Raw genomic sequence first — 22,096 nt, forward strand, 5'->3', positions numbered from 1 at the left:
ACTGCATTGTTGCAGGTGATCCTATGTGACCTGTGGTACAAAAACATAGTCCTACATCAATAAGCATTGTACTTGTAAATGGCATGGCCTTTTGTATTTGCATGTCATCTTGGAACGCATGAAGACACTGGATTATAGCAATTACTCAAAGCCACGAGTTCATATATAATGTTCTTTTTCGGCATGTTGAAAGGTCATTGTAAGTATCCTTCAACTGATAACATTTGAGTTGCTAACTTACAGCACATCAACATACGTGGAGCTGTCAATGTGTCACTAAAAAACATTATAAACAACCTGAAGCAAACAATACAGTAGTCTGTCTTTGCCATAAACATCCTTCAGACAATGATCAACTTCTGAGCATAAACCTATCTCAGATATGGCTAGATAGTGACCAGATATAAACACATACTGTATCGTTGTCATATAGTTTTGCATTTCAGTGTAAACTGTGCAGTAATTCCAGGCATATGCTAATGATTTAATTAACGCCCACACTATGCGAGTAATGACATCCTGGTCAAGTTAGGATATTACCCTGGTCATGAAAATGTGTCTGGGATGGCAAAAACGTGGCAAAATCTTGTCATGTATGCCCAGCATAAGTGCAACATAAGTTGGAAGAGTTGTACATATAAATTAGGAAAGTCTATGGACGTCTTCACGAAGTGTATGAGATCATTTCCCTGACATGAAAGTTGAATACACTACACTTCATACAATATGGCAGCTGTACGGAAAATGAACTTCATCTCGGAAGCCATCACTCTTTTATCCCAGGGAAACACTCGATAGACTAGCAGTGTCACACATCTCGTCCCCCCTCTCTGAACACTCGCAAACAAATTTTCACTTCTGGAAGTTGCCCCTGTGCAAATATTGCCATCTGTTTCATGTTAAGGCTTTTGATTTAGAAAGCTTTCAAGTAGTCCACTAAACAGTAATGTGATTTTTCCGAGGCCTCCCCTCCCAGTGCCGTTGCTCCTCAGGCTCACATCTTGAAGGGGAATGAGATGGCATGGTTTGAATTAAGACCGCTGTTCCGTTGAAGTGACCGTCAGCTTTGTGGTCAACTGATTTAGTCAGCCAGCCCTCAGCACGCCTCTCATTATTGTGCGACTCTGAGAATGTATTATCGGTTTAAAGTGGCCTCCCTCGGTTCTACATGGGCTGATTCAGTGTCATGATGGTGGTTTGCTTTGTAAGACACTCCCCTCTTTTTGAAATCCCTTGGCTTCAATGTTTCAATCTGACGTGTTGGTTTGGAGTGCTGTGGGTACTGGAGGATGTTGCATATTGTTTAACCTCTTTGAGACCAGGCTTTCCTAGTTCAGCTTATGTTGCAAGCTAGCATAGGCAACAATTCTCTGCAAAATAGTCCTACCTGGTCGGAAAAGACGACGCACATAACAACAACCATTATACGTGCATGTGGGGGGAGGGTTCTTGGAATGTAACACCCTATGAAATTGCTAGCACATTCTCCCATCGCATTGTCCAGTTCAATCCAAGCCAGATATGCTAATCTAAAATTCCCCAGACCTCCAAAAGAGGCGTGAGAACAATGTGATTTGGGGGGATGGCAACACGAGACTACTTATTGTTGAATTGTTAGAGGTAACATTTGTATTATCAAATTAGATTTTGTCTCCACTCCCGTAAGAATCTCATACTATTGAAATAATACTTATTTGAAAATCAGTCACATTGGAAATCTTTTTTTTTTTAAACTGTGCTGAATGTTGAATGAGCTTGCGAATAACCCTCTTATGGTTTATAATCAGTCTTAGCTCTTGTGGCTTTGAGCAACTTGGCTAAATGTGGGATCAATTAACGACTTTTGGCATTGTAACCATCTCCATTTGCCAAATGAGTTTATCGCCATACTCCATGTGGTAAAACAAATATTTGAAGAATCAGTTGTTATAATGATAACAAAACAGATTAAGTTACACAATGGACTGATATAACTGTAACATTCAACAATTAATAGGCAATATGGATTTAATGATGTAACTACTATGGTTTCAATGTCCTAATACATTTTCAAGAAACATAATCTGGGACAATACAGCAGTACAACGCATCTCTGTTTTTTGATGATACAGACAAAAGGGCAACAGACTAACATTTATTCCTCACGTCCAGCGCTCCATTTTTAACTGTGTGACAATCCAAAATATTCCTCCTTCTTCTCAAAGTAGTAGTTAAATCTGGCCATAGCGTACCTGAAGACGGAGATAAGATATGTGAGACCACAAGGTGTGCTTTGCTTACCACAATAAGCCTATGAGAATATATAAAAGTATATTCTATCTATAATACATATTGAAATATATTCTTTACTTAAAGTCAACAGTTTACTATGGTGAAGTACAAGTACAAAGAACAAAGCTTCACAGGTAAAACACAAATGAATTACTATTTTGACATCTGCAATCTGAAGCTCTTTCCAAGATATTGGTTACACCTGCTTTGTCATCATGTTTCAATCATCCATTTGTCTGAAAACGAATACAGAGGTGATTGATTAATTCTCTGTAATGTCTTAAATCATTAGTATTGATATCAGTGGTTTTGCATTTTTTTTAACCATGTTGTCTGTGCTCTTGCCCTTGGTCATGTGCTCATCTTTAAAACAGAGTGAAATTTCAAAAGAACAGAAAATGGAGAGGAGTTTGTCTTTTAATCAGAGAATTGACTACACACTCCTCGATGCTGGCTCTCTAGTGTAGGTAGTGTGAAGAGATTGTTTTCCCCCTTTGACAGCCATCTTTACATTGGTGATGAAAAGGTAATTGATTAATTCTCTGTAATGTCTTAAATCATTAGCATTGATATCAGATTGATATCTTGTATTTTGGGTCAAAATATATAGGAACTGTTGAGCATTAGCTTGCAAAGTAAGCATTTCATTGCACCATTTACACCCTGTATCTTCTGCATATGACCAATAAACTTGATTTGAACTTCATTTGATATGAGATGATAACACAAGATCAGCCCCAGTCTTTTTTGACCAGCCCTGGATTGCCTTTTTTTTCTAGACTGATAAACTGTGCCTCTGGTTCATTAACACAAACATAGTGTGTTGCCATAACACAGGCAGAAGAAAAAGACCTCTATTATTTGCATAACCATTAACCTTCTATCAGCAAAGCCACATAAATGGAGCTTGTGTTAAGCATCGAATAGAAGCGCTTCAGAAACTTCAATTGTCCCTCATTCTACACCTCCTTTCCACTCCGGGGCCAGGAGGGTGAGAACACATGTATCCTTTCAAATGGGAGTAATTAGTAACAAAAGGGAAAAGTGAAAGATCAAGGTAAGATGAGGTTGAATGTCAATAATGAAAGAGAAGATGAGTCAAAGCATTACAGTGCGAGAGAGAGAGAGAGAGAGAGAGAGTGTGTGTGTGTGTGTGCGTGTGTGTGTGTGTGTGTGTGTGTGTGTGTGTGTGTGTGTGTGTGTGTGCGTGTGTGCGTGTGTGCAAGCAAGTGAGCGAGAGAGAGATGAAACAAGAGATAGGAGACGCCTGTGGGAAACAGCTGGCTTAACAACAAACAGTGAAAAACAGTTAAGTCAAAAATATTTAATTGATTAAGGGAATGAGAGCATTGCAGGAGGGAGCAATTCAAATATTTAGATTTACAATCCTCTCCCAAATATCTTATCCTGTTTGGAACAATGTGTGTTGCATATCCTGTAGCTTAGCTGATTACAACTGGAATTCACAATCAAGCAATCAAGGACAATGGATCTGATTTGTAACACTTTGTGCCAGATGGGTCTATTTGAGGATTTAGTAATAACTTGATGTCATTTCATAAGTTATTAATTCCATTGCAATTTATTGTTCTAGGACTGATTTACTTTTGTTACAGTATGACGCATCTTCACACAAACTGTCAGAAAATTGAATTGTTTTGCTTGCCTTTCATTACATTATCGAGTTCACTGTGACTTTCATCATCTCAATAGGCTACTGTATATTTGAAAGCTGTGCCAAAGCCTTGACATGTTTGAAAAGTTAACTGCTAGAAAAGTGGTTTTGTATTTGTTTGAACCATGTTGTTCAACACTTCAATAAATCAAATGTCTGTGCTCTTGCCCTTGGCCATGTGCTTGTCTTTGAAACAGAGTGAAATTTCAAAAGATAAGAAAATGGAGAGGAGTTTGTCTTTTAATCAGAGAATTGACTACATACTCCTCAATGCTCCTCAATCTCTAGTGTAGGTAGTGTGAAGAGATTGTTTTCCCCCTTTGACAGCCATCTTTACATTGGTGATGAAAAGGGTTGCTATAGCTGGCGTATTCAGTGATTGTGTACTCCAAAACCAGTTAGCACTGGCATAGATATTGTGTACATCTTTTATTTTCTTGCTTTATTCTGTTTATAGATTTGGAATCCCAAAAACTATCTCTATGGCGAATCATCATATGACCTCTTAAGGTAAGTTGGATAAACAGAAGATCATTATTGAGAATGATTGGGTTTCTTTCCCCCCAATCAGATGTTATAATATTTGTTTATGTTAAAGATGACGTGAGTCAGCTCTTCTGTAGGATCACATGACCTCACTGATCACATGAGGCACAGTTCTGGAAACCCACATTTAAGTCCACCCGAAATGATTTAATTGACCCTTGGCTCGCAGACACTTTCAGCACATGAGTGAAAGCAAAAAAAAATAAAGTAAATCTAAACGGTAGGGAGGGTGGGGAGCATTCCCCTTGTGGCTCCCTATTGTCACAAGCACATATGGCTTTCGTTAAGCATGAGGCCTAGGCGTCGCCTGTCACTCGTTGAGTAGTCAGCAGAGATTTGGCTCAAAGGGATAAGACTGCAAGGAAACAGGCCTAGAGAGAAACACCCCAACAGCCTTAAGAGTGACAAGCCTCCTCCAGTCTGGGACATGGGGGTGTATCTCAATTGTCTATAGTAGGCTCCTCTCGTTGTCTCTTTTCCATCACTTGCACTGAAGTGGACCGGAATACTTACTGTGGACGAGGAGAGGAAGCTGCTTTAGAATATTGACATGCATTCTCTCTAAAGCCCGAAAATCGGAAGAGATCATTACCCCCTAAGCGCTGGTCCAGAGTCAGTTTTGTTTTCCACCTCATTCTGCTTAACCTTCGATTTGAGGTAGGGTAACCCGACCCTCGCTACGTACTTTGGGGCAACTTCAGCCTAGAGCTTAGTGGAGCAGACAGTTAACAGGCACATGTGGCGAAGGCTGGGATGAGAGGTACATAGGGAGGACCAATGAGACTGAAACAATACTGCCTCTGTTTCTCTGCTCCCACCGGATCGCATTTCCTCAAGGTTCAAATAGAAATGTGGTGGGGCCCTATTGCTGATCCAGAGAGTGGGCAGAAAAGCCACACAGAGGGGAGGGTGCCGTGTGTCGATAGTGATTAGTATCACCGTCACAAACTGTGGCTGGTCTGGGGTGCATTGAGAGATTGCTAAATGTCTAGAGAGGAAAGGAGTGGTGAGACTGAGAAAAACTTTAAAGGCAGACTCTGCCGCTAGCTTGACTCCTTTATTTGGCTGCTGACCCCTCGAAATCAAAGCTGTTGTTACTGGGACTACTGTATAGTATGTTACTAGGTGCTTCATTTTAAATGATTCTGTTTTTCAGGATTCTTGTGAAAGTGTTGATGACACTTGCCAGTGCCTCACAAGAAACATAAAGGGTGTAGAGAATACGCTATGAAAGTCTATACTATATGATACTATATACTATAATCACAAAATGCAGAATGTAATCAAAACTGGAGACACTCATCATTTTTGGAGACAGGGATCAGACATTCATAGCATATGGAAATGAAGAAAGGCTATGAATTGTCAAGCTATTTGAATTATTGGTTTAACTTCAGTATTTTTAAGTGATTTTGCTGTCAAAAGCCACTAACCTTTTGAAGTCAAAGTCAATGGAGGAGTATCTGGCCTGAAGGATAGCCCAGAGACCCCAGAAAAAGTTGGAGGCCTGAGGAGAGAGGGAGAGAGAGAAGTTATACTTTGGATCTTTTCCGTAGATTGTATGCTCGCAATGATGTCATGCCTATTCAGGTTTGTTCCTTGCTTGACACGCTCTTCACCCATTCTGTGAATGTTTTAATCTATTGAATGCAGTGCTTTTAAACCCTGTGCATAGCATTTCTTTCATTTTCGTACCTTTTTAAGTTGAATTCCACGTCTCATCTCTTATGAACTTCAGAGGCTGAAGTGCCCATTGAGTGGGTCTCTCTCTCTTGCTCTCTGGATTTATAGTGTGTCGACTTGTATTCTAACATTCTGTTTCAGATGTTGTAGTCCATAAAGAGCATGGAATCTGAGAAATGCTATAGTCCCCTGACACCATCAAAATTCCTCTCAGTTTTAGTCCAGATGTGTCTCTAGTGGTATTTGTTCAGCAGTGTTGTCCTTTTTAATGATCAACCTGTTTACATTTTTCACATTTAGCAGACGCTTTTATCCAAACCGACTTACAACAAGTCCATTTGAGTAAGTGAATCATCTATACTGAAGAATATCTGAAGAATTGGAAATAAAACACTGAAGAAATAAGAAATAAGACATACATACGATCATATCGGATCCTAGATTCATTAAGAATACTCAAGATGCTATTTTACTATGCCCTCAAGATAAATCGGCTTGAGGAGTTTACGCTCAGGCCAATATCTGAAGCTGATGACTCACTCTACGTCTCTCTTTAACGATGCACGTGAACATAAGACATTAACGGGAGAATCTGGTCACGATTATGATGTGCTGTATTAACAGAACCGTTATCTAGCGCACAACATCAAATTAATGCACTTAGGAAGAATGCGAATAAAGTATCAACAAAATAACCAATTTAACAATTTCAAAGCAACATATGACTGTAAGTTTTAATCATACGTTAACATGTGTCAAGCACAACATGGGCGACTGGTGGCCTAACCCGCGTCTTTAAGTATCATTCCCAACAAAGGACAAGGTGTGAGACACATTACAATCGCAAAGGAACTGACAAATGGCGAGGATGCGATTTCTTCAGGATGTCCGCCAGGCATGCTCATCCAACTGTAAATAGGTATACATATTTAAATCAAGGCTAAACCAAAATCTGTCTACACATCAGTCATCATCAGGTCTATGCTAGCACCCCATATGTGCCACCTAATAAAATATATTGACCCCTTTTGATTGGTCATCATCATCATTGCTCTATCCGGTGCTTTGTTGCATCACAAATCCAAACAAAATTTGAAAGAATATGCAACAACATTTTTCTGGTTCATTGTTCACAAAAACGTTATATATCCCCAGAAACAAGATTAAATTATTGTCCTCGCTCAATATGCTGTGTCTAAATCAGAGAAGCAAAATGTTCATTGTTTGTTACATTACATGGCAAAATGACTATTGAATTGTTCCCTTACTAATGGAATTGGTCCCTTAGGTCCGTAGACTTCCACAGCTCCATACATTTCTGTTGTTATCCACCCTAACTGTAATTCACTATGGTGGAACCACTAATAATTCCCTAATGAGTTCCAGACAGACCTCTGTTCTGTGGCCCAGTGATATAATCACATTTTTATTTGATAATCAAATAAAGGGTGGAATGAAATACTGGAGCACTGTGTGGTTTCCCCTTTTTTTCTGGCACATTTTCATCTATAATCTCTCTCTCTCTCTCTGGTTGTAGAAGGAGATTGAGTGCAGTTCTATTATGATTAATAACTCCCTTCCATTAAGACACCATTAGCCTAACACTAAGCAGAGACCGCTAATGACAGAGTCATTCAGAAAACCAGAGATGAAGCATGCTGCGAGATAGGGGTGACATCACAGAGTCCCAGTTTTTAACCTTTGGTACTTGGGGGTTCCCTGGTTGGGGAAGGGGAGGCGACGGCGAAGAGGAGTCGCAAAGAGCCTAGTGTGCTTTGGCTGACTCGGTCTGGACTTAAGATAGGGAAAGGAGTATTTATGCTCCAAGGAACATTGGCAGCCAGCCACCCCTTAGTGATGCCACAGCAGAGAAGACTTGTTTAAAGGACCCTGGGGAATATCGCAACATACTCAGTTCAGTACTAAGTTCAATAGGGCATCAGTATCAGTTTTTACACTTCTTGTTGTTAATGGTGGACATAGCACTCTTCCTCTCAAAGGACTGAGGGTCTCCTGTAAACTATCGGAGCTACAGGCATAGCATTCTTCCAAAATGCTAGCACAATACAAACATCCTATCAGGCAATATAAAATCAAGTGTGAGGGGAATATTTAGATTATTCTAGTCGTATCCTGAAATCTGATTTAAATTAAAACCAGCTCTGCTAAACATTTCTCTTGAGATTGTTTTCATAAACAAGCATATCCACCATTTCAACGCCAGACTTGTAAATTACTTGGATAGGAAACTTGACTCCCCCTTTAAGTGTCAGTGAGTGACTTTTCCTACTTTACTAAGTCAGAGTTCTCAGTTTGTCATAGAAATCTGATTTCAATCAACAAGATGTTATCGCTGCTCTTATTTCTTTCCAGACCATTCTTTTTCTTCCTCCTTCTACATTTTGGCTGAGGCAGAGTTATTTTAAAAGAAAAATGCTTTCTCATCATTTCTCAGCTATTTTGAGAGACATCCACACCACCCAAAATTACTAAGACAATCCTGCATATTGTGTTGAGTTATGAAAGCACCATTAGACTGGTCCAGCACCACTTGAGTCTCCAAAGAATGATTGTGGTGTAAGAAAAAATAATCTTGGCTGCTGTCTGTCATTTTTCTCGCAATGTTTTCTAATCAACTCAGATGGAGACCATTGAAATGTGGGGTTTTGGAACCAGGATAATACATTGAAGAACTGTGATGTTAAGTATTTGGACCCTGCCTTTACTCATCACAAAAATGTACGTCAGAATTCCAAGTATGCTAGTATTCTGGTGAAGTTAAGATAGATGCTTTATTAACACCTTATGCTTTGCAACGATAAGCAACTCGGACAAAGAAAATAGAACCCCTTAGTACAAGCAACCTTGAATTGAATTGTAGGCTATATTGACACAATGTGCTCACAAAGCAAAGAGCGCAGTTTGTGTCAATAATTTTTCGCACTGGCACTGCGAGTTCATGTTGAACATATTTCAGATGATTGAAATGAGAGTTTTCATGAATCAATAAAACATTTTTACATGCCATTTGCAATGACGAGAATAAAACAAATTATATTTTCACTGTTATACTGCCCGTATTCAACAAGTCATTTGTGGTTGCCTACTGTCTGTATTTGACTGTTCTTTTTCGCCCCTGTCCATCATATCATGTATCATAGTTGGCTACAAATTAAGTACTTTCATATAGGTGTCATATAATTGCTGTAGCTTTGGACAGTTGTTGATATGTGTGACATTCATGAACTGTAGGAAACACATTTTGATTCAGCTCTTGTGTGTGTGTGCATGCTTGAGCTCCGCTTACAACAAGCTCCAATTGTTTCCCATTAACAAACAAAAGCGTGTCAATTTATGTAGCCACTAGAGAGATACAATTCGATTGATGAGCACAATCCAATCCCACTCTTCCCCTAGAACAGTAAAGTTCTATATTGAACAAATTCAATAGAAGATGGACATGCAACATTGATTTTACTGTAGCCTTTAATGTTACATATTGTAGAGAACTGCGGCCGCACCCCCCCTTTCGACATGCCTAGTTGTTATCATTAAAAACGTTTAATGCATGGTGACTATATGAATCTTCAGACAGATTGAATGCATAAACTTCCAGCTGATTTAGCCTATTTTGTCATTCATTAGATATCAGCTTTCCAATAAAGTGTGCATGGATTTGGCAAGCCTATTGTGACGCTTAATGATAACAACCTATATAGGACAGCAGAAGAAGATCAGCCCACATTTGCTGACAAATTCGCTCACCTTCCCCCACTCCATACTTACCCCACTATGTTATAATTCACTGCCCATCATAACCCACTTATGGGAGCAGAGATGTTCGTCTTGGTTCTGTAATCTGTCTAATGTTAGCCTAAGTATGTTGCCATGTTATGATGCAGTTGTCATAGAGAACATAAGTATTTACAAGTCTCTCTGTCTTAACTCACTCCTTAATATACCGATAGCAACTTGCACTCTGGTAGTCTAGATATCACACTGGTTAGGCTACTCCTAAAGCCTATATGCGATCACTTTGTGTAGTGGTGCGCATTGGCATAGGCTCCTGCTAGATTGAAGTACAGGTTTGGATGACTTGGGATTGATATACTGACAAATATATGCAACGCTCTCATGATCAGAGCTGTATCGGGTCCAGACAGGTGCACATTACTTCTCGCATCGAAAATGTCATTCTGTAATCAATATGTTACATAACTAAAGCCAACTCACACTTATTCATGTCAGACTGTGCGAAAACATTTCCCCCTGTTTCTCTGTGCCGTGAAAGAATGTGTGATGATGGTATGAGAGTAGATAGGAGTTGGTCCCATTGCTTGGTCCACATTAAAATAACCTGATATTTAAACCATTTCCACTCTTCATCTCTGTAATTCATGAGCTGCTATAATAAACTTGATTTTGCCAATCTATCTGATAAGGCCAGCTGATGAGGCAAACCATTCTCTTTTCAAACATCCTTCACAGCTCTTGTGGTGGCTTTGGGCAGCACTTCACACTGTGTCTGCTGCAGCAGCGGCATTGAGGTATACCCCGCTGCGATGTCGGTGTGCTCGTATTAAGCACAGGCCGACTGTAACTGGACAGACCATCATTTTGGAGACATGAAGCAACACCGATAGTTAGCAAAAGAGTTGCCCGAAGGCTTACTAAGTATGCCAGCTAACTAACTAGAGTCATTTTTTAAATAAATAAATAAATAAAAAAATCTGACTGTTATTTAGCTACTGCTAGCCATCATAATGCTGCTTCATGTCTCCAATGATAGTTTAATTCTGCTGTTTGTGACTTTTGCACTTTCAAAGCATTTTATTAGCTATGTTAATTGCTTTATAAAGTCAATCAACTCACACATTGTATTGCAGATGTGGAACATACACTCAAATATCTGTGTTTGCTTCCTTTGGGTATTGAATTACTCACAAGTGAGAACTTGCAGACTTGAACATAGAGCTCTGAAACTTCTTGTTCTGTTACTGTAGTCTCCATTCCTGTGCTGTGCTTATAGCTCTCCAGGTAAGTAGTCAACCAGTCTCTCTGCAGCTCACAGCTCGGGTACAGGCTGTAGTCCACATCACTCACACCTTGGATGAACCCCAAACAGACACACACAAAAAAACGTTATTCACAGCAGTATTGAGTGGAAAGCAGACTAGAGACAAAAAACCAACAGCCTCATAGGGCCACATTTTCCTTGTGCAAAACAGGTAAATATATACAACCCATACTCCACAGCAAGATTATGCCGAATTTATATATTTGACATATAATGGTTATTTTGGGAAACTTTACTCACTGTTTGTGACTGTTTTGCACATTTCATTCTGCATATTTGTTACTGAGATATACCAACATGTATTTTCTGACCCAAACAAATCTATTGAAAGAGATGGGACCTACCTGCAAATTCATTGAAGTGATTTCCTATGTCGAAGGCCTGATAATTGTAATCAGCATACTCATAGTCAATGAATTTCACCATGCCTGAGAGAGAGGACACCCAGGGGGATAAATTACCTTCTGTGACTTCTCCATAGGAATGTTCCTTGATTGTTCCTATACTCTCATTTTGAGCTTCATTGTTAATACTAAAAAGCCAGACATTCAAAGAAACCTTAAGAAACTGTAAAATAATTCTAATTCTTAAGAATTCTAAAATATTTCCACAATGACCAATGCCGTGGATTTGCACTTGAAATTGTAATTACGCAAGGACATCAGACAAGGCAAAGGATAGTTGAAGTATAAGAATAGGGCTCATTCAGTTTCTGAGTATTGAAAAAGCTGACTGATATTGAAAATGTTAAAATGGGACAGGTTCTGCAATTTAACCATTTCAAATAACTACTCTGTATTCTGAGAATACTTTTGAGTGTTACTTAAGGAAGACATGAAAGAAATAGAGGTCCCTTAATTGAGTCTAAAACATAGCAATCTTATTGGCAGTCAGACAAACTTGCGTCAGAACAAATCCTATTTTAGTCAATCATCTATTCTGATAACAAATCCAAGCCTCATTGCCCTTTAAGTTTACGTTTTCTCAGTTTGATCACATCTGTCAGTACTGCAACATACAGTAAATGTCAGCTTCTTAGTCTTTGACAAATTATTTGACGCCTATTCAGCCCTCACCCACCCTCTTTGTGGTTGTAGATTATGTTCTTAGTCAGGAGGTCATTGTGACATAAGACAGTTGGCAAGTCCATCTGAGAGAGGTGTCTTTTCAGCGTCTCCATTTCACATGACAGAGTTTCAATGCTAGGCACATCTTGCATTACCGTAGGACTGAGAGAGACAAAAGAGCAGAATTATGATTATGAACTACATCTTTAATTATCAATCACATTTAAATATCTATAGAATAAAATAGACAATTGAAATATTACACAGTGCTAAGCAGTGGGTTCACAACATTTAAACAAATTCAAGGTGCCCTCAGATAATTTACAGGGAGATAGCATATACTAAAGCCACATGTGATGCAGTCTGCTGTAAACAGTAAATACTGTATGCGGTACACTTGGCACGATTCAGCATTTGGGACTGCCTTGCTGAATCCTGGAATCAGGTGATATTAAATGTTTTTGTTCTCCAAGATTTCTGTCTGCATGTTTCAACTTGAATGACATCACAGTCAAGTTCAAGCCTGTCATGTATCAATAAATATCCTCTTACAGACAACTACTAGACTTATATTAATAACGCTCTACTGCATGATCATTTAATACATCTCTTGATAGTCAGTTTTCCAGTATTTTGCAACACATTGCCTTTTTTAACCTAGGAAGATTATATTCTGGCCAATTTGCAGATGCATTTTCATGAAAAAGGTCTGCGTACAGTACCAGTCAAAGGTTTGGACACACCTTCTCATACAATGGTTTTTCTTTATTTGTATTATTTTCTACATTGTAGATTAATATTGAAGACATCAAAACTATGAAGGAACACATATGGAATTATGGAGTAAGCAAAAAAGTGTTAAACAAACCAGAATATGTTTTATATTTTGGATTCTTCAAAGTAGCCGCCTTTTGCTTTGATGACAGCTTTGCACACTCTTGGCAAGTTTGTGTCCAAACTTTTGACTGGTACTGTATATGTACAGCACAAGTTGTTTATGGCCTAAGACTGCACAGTGTATCATGGAGAGGTTACATGCCTTCAGTTCACAATATCTTGTTTTTCCTTCGTCTGATGACCCTATCTATCAAAGACAAGTCTTATTTCCTCGGACGTCAATGTAGACGTGCACCTGGGAGTGCTGTGTAAGCATTGTGCTGTTCCAATTAATTTTTATGCTTACTTTACATTGCAAAAAAACAAGACAGTAATTTAAACACTGTTATACCTATTTATGCTAGGGAACAAACAGTTGCGCTGGTATTATACACAGTTGTCGACATTATTTAGTGAGGTCTGTTGGGAACGGACAATAAAAGCAGAGATGCAGCAGCTTGTTTACAGACACGACAGAGACACTCTTCCTTTTCATACTGCCCCTCCTACACTTCCTCAGCTGCACACTCACTCACTTTGATGAAATATTATCTTGTTAGGCTCCATTCAATCGTTTTTCATTCTGGTGTTAGGATGGATCCTTTGGTCATCACTCATGAAGGCATCAAGCCTTATTCAATCAAAATCGGTATCTGGGTTTCTGTGTTACATAGAAAATCACATTCTTCCAAGCTGGTAAGAATGGTGTCTTTGTATTAATGTACAAGTCAAGCTTGCGAGTAATTACATTAATCAAATAACGTAATCTTACATTGCAAATAACTATGTTGTTGCTTTGTACTTTTCAAGAAACAATTTGCCGTATTGATTGAATTGGGCCTTTAAATGTTGTTTGAAATCAAAACGTAAAGCAGCTTCATATACTCTGGACAATTTATTTGCATTGATGTCATTAATATTCATGAACACATATATTATTAAGTGGTGAAAACTGATAATTGCAGAATTACTGTGGTTAAGATAACTAATTCTTGCTCTGTGACATACAGTAAAAACAACAAACACAATCAATTGTACAATTAGTTTGATTAATTTTTAATAATCAATTCTATTATCTTGAAGAGTCATTAATTCATAAATTCAAACTAAATGCATTACCACTTCATCATACAGCAGTACATTACTGGATTGCAGCCCTGCCATCTAAACTTTTCCTCTCCTTTATTCTCTCTATCTCTCTATTTCACATGAAGAAGACTGTAATCAAATATGTTCGCCTCCTGCTCCTCTCATGTCTCTCAGTGAAGTCTCTGTTACAGAGAGGTAATTAGAGGAATTTCCTCCTCTCATCGTTATGTGCCTTATTTACAAATGATTTCCAGCTCCACTGGAGCACCACTGATTTTACAGTATTGTATGGTTTGTGTGAGTATCAATGGGAGAGATAGCAGGGGGCTTTGGAGCGGAGGAGGTTGCTCTCTCCGGCTACCACGCTCTCCTCAGCCCTGCTGCAGCTGTCTGATCCTCTCTGTCTCTCCAAACCCAGCGGGTGGAGGACCTCTTCTGCAGGTGCAGCCTCTTCCTGCTCTCTCCGTTTCCTCTCAGGACGCACTCGCAAAAGCTCATACATCTCAGAGTACAAAAGTATCTCTGATGCTTTTTAAATCTTCTCTGCTTCTATCACATGTTCACACACACACGCAGGCACGCATATATGACACACCACACGCACACACACAGAATGATTTAAGATGAATGTTTTAAGGATAAATTACCTGCTACATAACATATGTATATTCAGTAAAATTGTATATGTTGAGATAATTCCTTGGTCAAGACTTCATAACATGGAGATAATCTTTAGTTCATATAAATTAATCCTACATGTATGGCATATATTTGCATCTTAAAATGTCTGTTTGAAAATGATTGGGAGCTTTTTGTAGAACTGACATGTTTCCATAGGTATCTCCATTTGTCCTCTCTCTCCGATGCTTTTTGCCATAGGAATTTAATTTCCAGAAAGCAATTGAGTTTTTCAGTTTCACAAATGTATCACAGTAGAGCCCCATCTGTTGGGCTTCTAAATGTGGTGCAAGTCTTCGGTGAAATTACTCAAGGACATTGAGCAAAATGAAGAAGATTTCAGATTTCTGAAGAAGATTGTCCATGTTACAATTTCGCCCTATTAATGACTGACTGTTAAAATAACCATAGTTAGAGTCAAACAGCCATTATCATACCATAATCACAATACAATGCCAATCCCCATGTCAGATAACAAAACAGGACAACTCTTTAGAAGCACCACAGTATGTGATATGATATTTCACATTTCAAGTTTGTTTTGTGTGTCCTGTCATAGTAATATTACAAAGACTACAACAGACATGCTGACTCTGTCTCAGATAGTCTGTTGTCTCGATATGTGCAGGAAGCTAACTGTCTCTTATCATGGAGGTTCCTATCTTCCCATAGCCATATTCTGTTAAATGGATGACTGCCTCTATAGCTAATTGCCATGCCCTCTCGCTAAAACACAAAGAACAAACCACAGTTGTTTAATATGCCTTGAGTTGGAGGAGCTTAAGCAGACCAAGTGCTTTTCTCTTCTAGTTTGTATGGACTTCCGACCCCTCAAAGCAAATGTAAACAAGAATGAACATTTGACTGATAAGGGAGGAAGCTTGCTAGTGTCTGCTTCTTTGTAGTGTATGGGAGTCTCCTCTCACCTCTAACCCTGTGACCCTGGCTGAGATAGCATGTCATTACCACAGGCGCCACTCCCCCACCTCCTCAATTAGCCAATGACAGCTCTCGATGGTAGCGTCTCCTGAGAGTGACCTGATAACTGCGGTAACTGTGTCAAAGACACCACACCACAACTCAACTCAACTACTGTAGACACATATTCAAAGAGGATGGAAAGATGGATAGGAAAGACAAACGGAGGTTTTTGCTTTATACATATGGTGTATAGTGAATGTATCTGTATTTCTAAGAACAACAGCTCACCTCTGCTCAACTGGTCCGTTACTTTCAAAGCTCTGCACCAGTTTGAGGAACTGGGACATCTTCTTCCACAGAACAGGCTCAGAAGTAGAGTCACATTTGGCCTTGATTGAGTGAATTTTCCCCATCTCGGTTGCAATCAATCTACAGAAAAAGACAATGATAATTTCCATAACTTTACTAAATATGACACTGAGCCAATATATTGCAAAATCAAAACACAAACAGGGGGAGAAATAGTAGCTGCTGAGTTTCCATTTAGATGTTCCTATCTCATTATTCTTTTAAAACTGGACACCATTTAATTTAGGACCCCTTACCCACTGGGGTAACGTCTTGCACAGTCTCAGTAGTGACATTGAGCTTATAAGGCTTTCCCTAGAAGCTAGCAGACGGAGCAGGTTGATAGATGAAGAGAAAGGCCCCAAAGTTTGGCCTGTGATGTCTGTGTTCCATCCAACAGAATGGCTAGGCTAGCAGAGCTAGTGTTATCATGAGAATGAACGATAGAGCCAGATATAAATCTGATGGCTGTCTTAAAAAACAACATGATCCTTTCTAATTTGACCCACTAAATGACCATCCGCTGCTATTACTCAGAAAAAAATTCTTTCTCTTTCTCTCTCTCTGTTGTGACCATTAAGAATAACCATCTTGGAACTGTAAAAAGCTTTCACAATGTCCTGTTCTCTGACAGACCTCTGTGACCCTATCATCTTGTCTGTTTGTCCACAAACCAGACCAGAGGACATAGTGTTCCCTCCCACAAGGCTGGATAGCACTCTTACTCTTACTTCCATTCCCATGGTCCATGATCATAATCATTCACTTCTAAATCCAATATCACGCCTATTAGATTAATTTAGCATCAATGGTCCACAGCAAAATACAATCTATGAGTGAATCTGTGGTGTGATTGTACGATTTATAAAAGAAAGATGTCAATGTAATTTTAGCGGCTTTATATGGCCTTTAATATATTTTGTGAGCTCACAGCAGATGTATTTCTGTGTACACAAATGTGAATTGAAGTGCAAGTGTTTCTCTCCATTTATTGCGAATGTACTCTTACAGTATGAGTGCAACATAGCTTCGCACAGAGACCTGTAGATGTCGGGCTCTCTAAGCAGCGCATCGTCCAGCACGGTCCCCCTCACAAAATCGTAGCAGATACCGTTCTGGAAGCTGCAGTAGATCTGGGGACCGCAGTCATGAGCGTGGAGAATCCTGAACATCTCCACCTCCCTATCGCGGTCTACGAAGAGCTCCGTCATCCTCCCATACACACGCACCAGCACCGCTCCATCCTCCTGGAGCGAGCCCACGAAGCAGCCCATCAGTTGGTTGGTGATGCCTTCAGTGAATGTCTGAACAACACAAGAAGAAAAGGTAGCGGTTAAAATCACATATTGCCCCAAGATTGCATCACTTCAATAGGTTTTCATAATATTGCCCACATATGACAGATTACAATAGTTTATGACACCCAACTTTACTCTACAGATAACAATAATAACACTGCTATGATGAGTGAAAACAATAAGAACTAGCCGCAAGAGAGGTCATTCCTTAAGTATTCAAAATGTCTATGTACAGTATGTTCTTCTTTTCTACTGGCCATCTGTTCATGTGATATCACTGATCATATCCACCATCTCTTACCACTATTTCACCATGCTGTTATTAGTAGAAAATTCTAGATTGTATATTCACCTTTCAATGGTTATAGTTTGTGGCCAAATTATTATCAGACTCTGTATAGCACAACTCTATGTGGCCTACAGTATGTTTGCTCACAAGGCCTCTTGCTTCCATTCACTGCCTGCTCAGCATTCTATAATTCACTCACCCTGTCCCCAAGGTCCTTCTACCAACCCTGAGGGGACCATATGGAACACAATGTTTCATCAAGTGCGGGAGCGAACAAACATCGTCGCATGGACATTTGATGCAGTATTCATACCACTGGATTGAGAGGCACTTGAACAAACATGCCACAGCTTACACAAGATGTGCTCAAATGCAACTAGCTTTTGTCATCAGAGCCATGTCTTACGTTGGAGCAAGAGATCAAAGGTGCAACCTGTATTGAACAAGGAGTGTGGACTTGAGGCTAGACTTTGCCTATTTGTGGCTGTTTTGTTACCTCTGGAATTCTGTGATCTAGCCAGCTAGCAGAAATGTAGTGCTGCATTATGAACATAAAGTTGTGAGCACATTTCATGAATGTCACTTTACCTGTTGTGTACTCAAAGTGGAGGGAAGTTTGGCCAACAAATAATATGTCTGTTGTTGTAAGACCTTCTAGATGTGACATAGTTATAGAGATTGGCCGGAATCCTAATTTTCCCACTTAAGTGGTGGCTTAATTCAATCTCAATAAGACAACTTTACACATGCATGAGTTGTTTGTATCCTAACCATGAATAAGCTACCACATATCTCAATTTATGGGAGGAATGAGTAAAACATGGTAATTAGATGACTATCTAAAATGGTGTCACAGGATTTTATTCCAACTGCATCTTGCAGTAGCTTGATGGTAGTTAACAACATTTAAATCCTTGTAGTGTTTCCTCTAGTTAACTACCTTTTTGCCATGTAGTGGAGTAGTAAGCTACTGTCACTACTCACTACATTTTCCCCAAAGAAAACGAAAAACAACAACATTAGAATTCAAATATTATTCCAGCCCTTGAACTTCAATTTCCCTTCTTTTTCTTGTCTCACTGCCTCTGGTCTCCACACTTTACTCCACCTCACCAATTTCTTCTCTCCCAGTGATTTCAGAGCATTTCAGTCACACGCTTTCTGTCACCTGGACTGGTCATCTTTCAATACCTGACTGTCGTATGTTGGATGAAGTTGTTTCGATGTAGTGAACTACGTTTTCAAAGTATTTTTTGTTTGACAAACTACATTTTTCTCTAGGGTAGCTTTACTGTAGCTTTACTGTAGCTTCTTTCCTTGTAAAGTAATTGGTAATCGAGTTAAATAAATGTTCAGAGTAACTTCCCCAACACTGATAATACAACTTGTAGCTTTTGCAGTTATGCACCAGCATCTCTTCCCCCTACTACACCTATACACCCACTGCCATGGAACAAACACTCCTTGAGAAGGGAGGCATATGCAAGCAGAGGAAAGTGGGAAAGGTGAGGAACATGGGAAAGTTGGTTGGATGGAATAAATGATGTAGAAAGATCGGACAATGTAAGGCTTCCCCAATTAATTTAGCAAAACAACTAGCTGTAATTGTTTGCACATTCATGCATTACCTGGTTCAAGGAGAAGCATTTACCATATTTTAATAGAAAATCACTTGCTCTTCATAATTATTAGACCACTATTTATTAGTTGCTTCAGTTAAAGCAATTAATTAATTGGGCAACTTCTTTGTCTCACAATGTCATAATATTAAATAGATGTTTGTGAAGGGCCTACATCTAATAAGGTACAGTTGAAATCTTGCATTTTGGCTTCATAGAACTTAGTTATTCTGACTTCTGTTGATTCACTGACTGCTCGTGTTATTGCACGTTATTACCCTGTTATTGAAGTATGTCACAGTTCATTGATTATTGGTGAGACTAATCTAATAAAGAAGCTAATAAGAAAGTGTATTTTTGTAAATTGTTTTGTATTTTTTTGTATTGCAAGGCAATTAAGTTGCAGTGAAATAAACAAGTCAAATTAAAAGATGACATAAAATATAATAATAATTTATAATAATAATCATTTACCCAAATTACAAAATCACATATTTGCTTACTTGATCTGAATGTAGCCTATGAACAAGGGCATTTTTCAATCCACATTTTAGTTCTAGTCATCTAGCCACTGTCACCCATTGCTAACTGTTTGCATTTTGTAACCAAAAACCAATCAATTGCGATTTAGCATTTTTTTTATTTTATTTCATGCCAAAATCATTTAAAGTAACTTTAAACAATTCATAGTCCCTTTGAGATGATTTGGCCATGACAGTCTAAAAATGCTATATCGGAGGAGACTATTGGTTTATGATTACAAAATACTAGCGATTGGTGACAGTGGCTAGATAAACAGAACCAATGTGCAGATTGCAGTCTGTCCTTGTCCATAGACTGTTTTCAAAGTAAGGAAACAAATAAATCATACCCGGACCACTGTCTTTTCAGGAGAGACTCAGAGAGACCAGGCAGTGAGACTAACCAGAGGTCCTGGGCTCTGTTCCTCTGTCTGTCCAGCTGGAATCGACTCAGTCTGCCGTCCTGATTCAGTTTGAGTGATCATATCTATGAACTCTGTCCCTGAAATCTGTTGAATCATTCCATTTGTGTGATTTCTTGTGCAATATCTCAGACACCACTTGGACAATTTTGACAAAACTAAGATGAGTCTTGCCATAGAGATCTGGAATTTACAAAATGACACTGATTGGCCAAAGGGGGGGTGCTATAGAAAACAACTGAAATTCCAAACTTTGAACAAGCATATCTCCTGTGACCTATAAGCTTGCCCATTCGATTTTCTGCTAATTACAATTTTTGTCCCCACCAAACTTTGAACAAGCATATCTCCTATCTCCAGCCCCTGTTTGAGCTCCAGTCATGTACTTTTGGACATATTCTCTCTCTTATTAATCCACAAAACATACATTTGAATAATTGTCAACAATTCACACAAGGAGTCATTCGTGGTAGACAACATGTTCACTGTTGCTTGTTTTACTTTGATTGGCTCCTATAGTGTGGCCCTTTTTTTGTTTAATATTTTGCTGCAAGTCATCACAAATCATACAGACACAATGTCTGATTGGAGGAGCTGTGGGGAGGAGCAGGGACTCTAGGGGTTAGCCTTCACGCCTTTGTGTGTTTAAACTGGACCTTGAGAGGTCACTGTCCCGCTCTACTGCAACCCTGACAAACATACATCCCATTTTTCCTGGAGATTGCCCAATTGTTTGCACAGTGGAACGGAGTTGTCTCTATCAGAGCAGCTATATTGGCTGATGAAAGATGTTCTGCTAATGTATGTGGTTTTTCACAATGTTGGATGAGGAGATTCTCTTTTTCAAAGTTCAGCAAAACTGTTACAACCACTGACGCACCAGAGAAGCCCCACACAACTAGCACAGAATACTGCCAGTCTGTGGGCTTGCTTAAATGAAGCCCCCATAACACATGGTACCTCCCCTTAGATATAGCATACATCCCCTCCATTCACTTGCCTTCATCTGGATGTCCTCTCGCTTCCATTGAGGCTGCAGTCTCCCAAGGAGCTCCAGGACACCTCTACGAGGCTCCTGTTCGTCCACATACACATTCAGATGTAGGAGCTGCCCCCGGGGGCACTTCGAGCCACCATCCATGGCTCCTGAAGCTGATCCACAGCCCCAAATGTGTAAAAGCACTGTAGGGTCTGATACCTGGTCAGAGGTTTTCAGACCAAACTGAATGGCATTCCAAGCTGAGTAATAGTGGGTCCAATGTGTGTAGTGGTTCAACTGAGTCCAAGTTGAGTGGAAGTTGGACCAAGTTGAGTGATAGTGGTTCCCAAATAAAGTGGTAGGCAGTGGTAGAGACTCAGACTCAAGTTGGAAGGTAGTCAATGATCAGCCACGGTAAAGTCATGCCACTAACACCCAGAGGTTCTTAGAGCCATATCTGCTGTAGCTTTCAGACACAGATGTTCCCTAAAGTGGTGAGACCAAGCCAAAGGGTTGCTATGTCACCTATTCATCACCTTTGTGTCCATTGACTCACCATGGCACACCAGCTGGCTTATAAAGGGACAATGTTCCTTTGGCCATACACACCACTTTGGTTTAGGTAGTTTGTGTAGGGTTTACAAATTAACTACAAGGCTTAGGAGCTCTAGAGCAAAGAGATAGCTTAACATGTATGTAACCACAGTATGTAACCATGAAGAGCATGTAGACAGAGG

The 22,096-nt window shown here is 39.4% G+C and overlaps 1 protein-coding gene across 1 annotated transcript; it reads right to left on the reverse strand.

Moving 5' to 3' along the window:
- Nucleotides 1-2,161: 2,161 nt before the first annotated feature.
- On the reverse strand, nucleotides 2,162-21,521 carry LOC310802738 (ethanolamine kinase 1; the record flags this gene model as incomplete). Its single annotated transcript, XM_083667275.1, has 8 exons — nucleotides 2,162-2,231; nucleotides 5,926-5,999; nucleotides 11,120-11,280; nucleotides 11,597-11,680; nucleotides 12,333-12,481; nucleotides 16,172-16,312; nucleotides 17,273-17,535; nucleotides 21,381-21,521. 8 exons carry the CDS (start codon nucleotides 21,519-21,521, stop codon nucleotides 2,162-2,164), a joined length of 1,083 nt encoding a protein of 360 aa, XP_083523401.1.
- Between the last annotated feature and the right edge of the window lie 575 nt (nucleotides 21,522-22,096).

The sequence above is a fragment of the Argentina silus genome, assembly GCF_951799395.1.
Source record: "Argentina silus genome assembly, chromosome: 3".
NCBI classification, from domain to species: Eukaryota; Metazoa; Chordata; class Actinopteri; order Argentiniformes; family Argentinidae; genus Argentina; species Argentina silus.